The 6499-nt window shown below is 45.2% G+C and overlaps 1 protein-coding gene across 1 annotated transcript in view; it reads left to right on the top strand.

Annotated features, from left to right (window-relative positions):
* Nucleotides 1-6499, top strand: part of LOC113807395 (titin homolog) — a gene marked incomplete in the record, with an annotated part of 381452 nt that overhangs the window by 19571 nt on the left and 355382 nt on the right. Inside the window, 7 exon segments of the mRNA XM_070128145.1 lie at nucleotides 595-715; nucleotides 1595-1733; nucleotides 1916-2138; nucleotides 2259-2392; nucleotides 2916-3069; nucleotides 3333-3460; nucleotides 3781-3959. Coding sequence (XP_069984246.1) covers nucleotides 595-715; nucleotides 1595-1733; nucleotides 1916-2138; nucleotides 2259-2392; nucleotides 2916-3069; nucleotides 3333-3460; nucleotides 3781-3959 — 1078 coding nt within the window.

Here is a 6499-nt window from a genome sequence, read left to right as displayed (position 1 = left end):
AGAGTGAGAGACAGTGAGAGTGAGAGACAGTGAGAGTGAGAGACAGTGAGAGTGAGAGACAGTGAGAGTGAGAGACAGTGAGAGTGAGAGACAGTGAGAGTGAGAGACAGTGAGAGTGAGAGACAGTGAGAGTGAGAGACAGTGAGAGTGAAGAGACAGTGAGAGTGAGAGACAGTGAGAGAGAGAGAGAGAGAGAGAGAGAGAGAGAGAGAGAGAGAGAGAGAGAGAGAGAGAGAGAGAGAGAGACAGTGAGAGTGTTAGAGAGAGAGAGAGAGAGAGAGAGAGAGAGAGAGAGAGAGAGAGAGAGAGAGAGAGAGAGAGAGAGAGAGAGAGAGAGAGAGGTGGGAGGAGGTTCATATTATTTGAATGTCAGCGTATGAATGTACTGTTTTTGCGTAGGGTTCTGGTACGTTGCATACATTCTTCATATTTTCGTATTTTATTGCTATACCCTTATTCGTTGTGACAGGCATCACTGGATTTAAAACCCATAAACTGTATGATTTTTGTATCAGAAGTTCGAGTTTTCCCTGAAATCCAGAAAATGAATCCATCTCTTTAGCAAGTGACTCCCAAACCCCGACGTTCTTCCAGGTTACATCATGGAGCGCAGTGAGGGCGAGTCCGAGATGTGGGTGCGGGTGAACTTGGTACCCATCAAGGATACCGAGTACCCCGTTGCCAACCTGGTGGGAGGGCGAGAATACCGCTTCAGGTAAGTGCCTCGTTTCATTCCGATGATGAAGTCGAAATAAAAGTCAGGTGTATCGAGAGGTCGTCCTCGGCTTCGGCCCCCTATGGCTAGGAAGACAAATGTCACGCGCGGAGCCAAGATAAACAGGGAAAACACTCTTGAGCTTTTTGCACCACATTGTTGCCGAGTACATGTCTGAGGTGTTATTTATAGTTCACATTCCGTCCCTGACAACACTAATATAAACAGGGATACTTTCCACATATCGCATTGGGAGACTCGCATAGTTTGTTAGGTTTTCATAACAAAATGTTCACTTTGATGTCTACTTATTCAGATAAGCGTTTTATGAAGACGCGTTCCTTTCATTGCATAGTTATTTATTTCCCAAACTTATTTAATTACTAAGTAAATGTACACAGCACTGAAAGCACTATATATTCACTTTGTGTCTGGCGTGATCATTTTAAATGCCAGTGTAAGTTATCCCTTCGAAAAAAGTGACGCAAAGCTCCGGCATAAGCGTGCCAGTCAGACTCCTCTTTCTACAAAACCTTTTTTACATCGTGGTTAATGATCCTATAATATATTACGGTACGAATTCTGTGAAGAAACGAATTGATATTATCATGACTAGTCTCCATTACGGATAATTTTCTGGGACAAGTCTATTTTCATTTAGATGCCACATCTGTCACTTTTTTGTGACCCGTTTTTATGATCTTTTTATGCAGTATAAGATCTTAATTTATTACCTGTGCGCGACAGCTGCAAAGTACTCACTACGTTTTATATTGCCAATAGTTTTATGATTTTATGATTTACACAAATACCTGAAGAGCGAAATAGTGTTGTAGCACAACCTAGTGTTTTTGGTTTATCCAATCGTACTTCTAACAGGGTGTTCGCCGAGAACGCAGTGGGCCTGTCGGATCCTTCCGTTCCGTCCGAGATGGTGAGCATCTCCACCGACCAGGAAGCCACAGAGCCGCACTTCCTCAGGGAACTCAGGGACGTCGTGGCAGTGGCGGGCCAGCGGGTAAGAAGGATGCTTGCGTCTGTGCATTTCTCTTTTGTGTGATTGCGAGATCTAATCGAATCGTCTTGAGCAGGATTAAGAAAATGGGATTTCATAATTATTTCGTGTTTTGATTTTTGTTCGAGCCTTGCTTACTTGGTAATAAGACGACGACGATTCGATTCACCTTGCCGTTGTCGCAGGTCGAGTTTTCCGTGGACATCATCGGCACACCGCCTCCGGACGTGACCTGGTACAAGGACGGCTTCGAGGTGTACGACACGCAGCGGTTCCAGTTCCTGGCGGACGGCGACCGGTACATGCTGATTCTACGGGAGGCGAGACTCACGGACGAGGGCGACATCAGGGTCAGAGCCACGAACCGAGTGGGCGTGGCGTCTTCCCAGGCCGCCCTCGCAGTCCAAGGTACGGTAGAACACGTTTGTTAAGTCGAAACTCTACTATCGCGATATTTGAAGATTCTAAAATTCATATTTATCTTTTACTGAGGATGACATTTAGATTTGACGCCTGAACATCTTTCAGCACCGCCACACATTACCTTGCCGCCGCAATACGAGCAAGGCCTGATCTTCGACACCGACGAACTTATTCGACTTCGAGTTCCCTACACGGGCCGACCTCAGCCTACAGCCTCGTGGACACACAACGGCAAACTAGTGCGTTATGAGGCGGAACATCCAATTCTTCTTCGTGGATATGTGCATCTAGTTATCTGAGTATACATGAGCATTTGTATGAACGTGAATTCGTGTGTATTATAATATGAACACAGACACGGTGTATATGTGCATATGCTTATACACAAACACACCGTGTGTGTGTGTCTGTGTGAATATACAATATATAAGATAGATAGATATATAGACACACACACACACACACACACACACACACACACACACACACACACACACACACACACACACACACACACATATATATATATATATATATATATATATATATATATATATATATATATTATATATATATATATATACATGCATACGAGAGAGAGAGAGAGAGAGAGAGAGAGAGAGAGAGAGAGAGAGAGAGAGAGAGAGAGAGAGAGAGAGAGAGAGAGAGAGAGAGAGAGAGAGAGAGAGAGAGAGAGAGAGAGAGTTGCTCATCTCTGTCGACTTGGCATCACAAGGTAGCTTTCACGCTTCGTTCCCACAGATTGAGGCCGGCGAGCGCCACACGATGGACGTGTCGGAGAAGCACGCCACGCTGAAGATCGCCGGCGCCAACAGAATGGACAAGGGAATGTATGCGCTCAAACTGACGAATCCGCAGGGCGAAGCCTCGGCCTCATTCTTCGTCACCGTCACGGGTAAGATGGCGTCATTTTATGGTTGTCTGACTGCTCATGTTGACACACGTATGTGAATTTCAGTCTGGTAAATCTTTAAACATGCAAATAAAGCAGTCATCGTTTTTTGAAGATGAAATTAGCTTGTTCATACCCCAAAGGCTCCTTACGAAAATTTTCCGTGTCTCATTTACCCCAATGTAATACGAGTCATGTCAGTCCAGGCGTTTCACGTCTTTATCAGTCGCTTTCGTCAGTTGGATTATATTTTTGCATACCCACAGATCGGCCGGATCCACCCAGCGTGCCAGTAATTACAGACGTGACAGGCACATCCCTCACCCTCCGCTGGGACCCGCCCGCTGATGACGGTGGCTGCAGGATATCTAACTATACTCTCGAATACTTCAGGGTGCGTCATTAGTAGTTGCATTAGTGAATATTGTCTTGGCAGATAGATGTATGTCGTGCTGCGTCTGATAAGGATGCTTCTTAAAGAACATTTGGTTGGATTATGAGTGAATTGTATAAACGGATGTCGAGGCTGATTCGTCTCCACAAATAATTAACTCAATGAACTTAACAGATGTCAGTGCTGAATATACATTAAACATAAAAAGATGTCTTTGTCGTACTTACCTCGACCATACAAGATACCCTTGCCTTAAGCTTATAGAACACAAGAGATATCAGTGCCGAATATTCATATAGATTAACTTTCTGATCCAACAGGTGGGCTGGGACGTGTGGCTCAAGGCTGCGTCCTCTCGAATCACGTGGACGCAGCTCAGTGACCTGATCGTCGGCTCGGAGTATCGCTTCAGGGTTAAAGCCGAGAACGCGTACGGTGTGTCAGAACCCGGGCCAGAATCCGACCAGATCCTCATCGAAGACACCAAGAGCCCCACTGGGTACGAGAATGTTGATGTTAGAGACGCACGCGTAGGGCAAACACACACCGGGTGGGGGACCTGGGGGGATGTAGGTGTTGATTTTTCAGGGGATGAATCTGGACTGGTTATCGAAACGGTAAGTCTTAAATATCAACAGGAGCAGTATGAGGAGGAAATGAGATTGCGTAGTATTCATAATTATAGTGTCTGTGAGGGAGAAAACGCGCCAGTCTTGGTAGGTTGGTCTGAAGGATATGCAGATGAATACGAGTCGGCAGCGCACGAGGGTCTACAGGAACCCGCAGCATGGCTTGGTGTTATCTCACCGGTATATACTACTGTCCATAATCTTCCCCCAGAAGAGAGCGACACACAGTACTACCCCTGTAACGAGACGGCGCCAACGACTTTCCCAACAAGTCCCCCTCATGAACCAATGGCCACCTTGAACATGAATCAATGGAACAGTAGCTTTGAAGAACCGTCTGAAGATGAGGATTCGTCCTCTGAAGACACAGTCACAGCAAACCACTTGCAGCAGGGAATGCCAGTTCATGAAGGCCGAGAGATAACTCTATCTCCCATAGGTGCGCAGTGGATGGCAAACGGAAGGATGGCTATTGCTAATCAGTTCAGGGTAATATGTGGTGGTCTAGCTAGCATGAATCATCTTGGTAACATCAATGACGGAAAGCGTGAGAGAACGTACATAGAAGAGTCTGCAAACCAACAGAACTGCACCACTACTCGTGTATCTGTGGAAGATATTGACCAAACAAGCATCCAGAACACAGAATTGAAGGAAGATCCACCAGCAAATCAACTACAGTCTTCTGAGCAACATAAGTTCAACCAACCTGCTAATCAAAAGGTAAGCCAAAAGGATGTCCCTGCTAATCACTGCAGTATGTATAGAGTGGAAGAGCTGGAGACTTTGTCGCCCCAACGAGAGCTTGAAATCGTCGACGAATCAGATAAATCGGTGTTCCAAGATTCGTTTGAAACTGTGTCTGATGCTGCTTCTGTCCCCAAAGAATTTAATGCGCTGTGCACGCAGGACATCGAACAGTCTCGGTTTTTACACCAGGAAGAAGGTTTGCTTTCATTCTCTTGGTCGTCTTCAAGCTCCAGCCATCAGCAGGACACGTCGAATGATGCATCGGTATGGACCCTGGACTCTGATAGGCAAAGCAAGTCGGTCCGACCCAAAGAGAAGACTGGGAAACAAGTTTCAGAACATGGCAGTATAAAACGAGAAGGTTCTGTAACTTCCAGTAAAGCTATTAAGAAGTCCAAACGTCACACCTTCGAGCATTGCGATGATCCCACCGTAAATGATGAATCTAATTATGACACTTACTCATCATGGGAGCCAAAGATAAACCAAGTTATCACTAACAGAATAGATTTACTAGAGAACTTAGTGTACCGGTGTTTGGAGAATGAGGATGTGACGATGAACGAGCTGGGACTGACTGATGATGAAGGGTCAGGACCTGCGTCACCCCTGGCTCCTCTGTCGCGGGCCAGCTCTTGTGGCAGAGTCGATGTCAGGAAGGGAGAGCTCAGAGACCTTATCAGTGATCTCGGGGAGCTTGTGAGCGGAATGAATGAACGCAGCAGAACAATGAGCGCTGAAAACGTGGCCAAGTTTTTTGAAAAGACGGCGTGTGTAATGCGAGACCCGGCTTCGCCAGTGCCGTTACTTGCAGGAGAAAAAGAGATAGTCGAAGAAATTATACGATCAAACCGTACGTCAAGAACGCATTCTATCGACGAACGGACCTTCGATGAGCTAGACATTGGTAGCGAGGAAAGTTTCGTCAACCTGATACAACCCTTTGATCAAGTCCGCATTCAGTCATCCATCCTGGAGCGCATCTCGCACTTAGATGAGTTGATGGCTCGCTGTCTGGAGCACGAGGATATCACCCTGAACACCCTTGGGTCACCCCCGTGTTCGCCGAATCCCGCTCCGCAGCCAGATCCCGACGAAGAGCGACTCGATACGAGCAAGCTTGCCCTCACGGGTCTTATCGGTAACCTGGGATCACTAATAAGGGGTCTTGGCCAGAAATTCAATGCACACTCCTCTTAACTGCCCATCCGTTGAACTTTTCTTATCTTTTGACATAATTTACTGCAAGGATGATTTAGATATGTTGAAGTAGTTGCCCTTTTAACGTCAGCATTGATATGAATGGATGTGTTCAGGGCAGGATACACTTAAGTTTGATTGTTTGTGTTCATGTAGAGTAGGTAAGGATTTTGATGTTTTGATTTTTATATATTCATTTATGCTTTGTGGTGTTATTTGATTATAATACTCAGAAAGCCATGGAATATAAAAATGTAATTGTTTACCCAAAGGATTAGTTTGAAAAATTAATCGATATATATTTTGCACTTTTGTACGGTACAACTAACCCTGTTTAATTTGACTTACATAAGTCACTTTGATTTCATTTTTATAGTAAACTAATATCGCCAAGGCATAGAAAACAAGGCTACCGCAGCTTGGCCTTTTTAACTTATGTTCTAGGCTTTTTTGCATTTTT

Source organism: Penaeus vannamei, chromosome 12 (assembly GCF_042767895.1).
Source record: "Penaeus vannamei isolate JL-2024 chromosome 12, ASM4276789v1, whole genome shotgun sequence".
NCBI lineage: Eukaryota > Metazoa > Arthropoda > Malacostraca > Decapoda > Penaeidae > Penaeus > Penaeus vannamei.
This window is presented reverse-complemented; position numbering and strand designations above follow the sequence as displayed.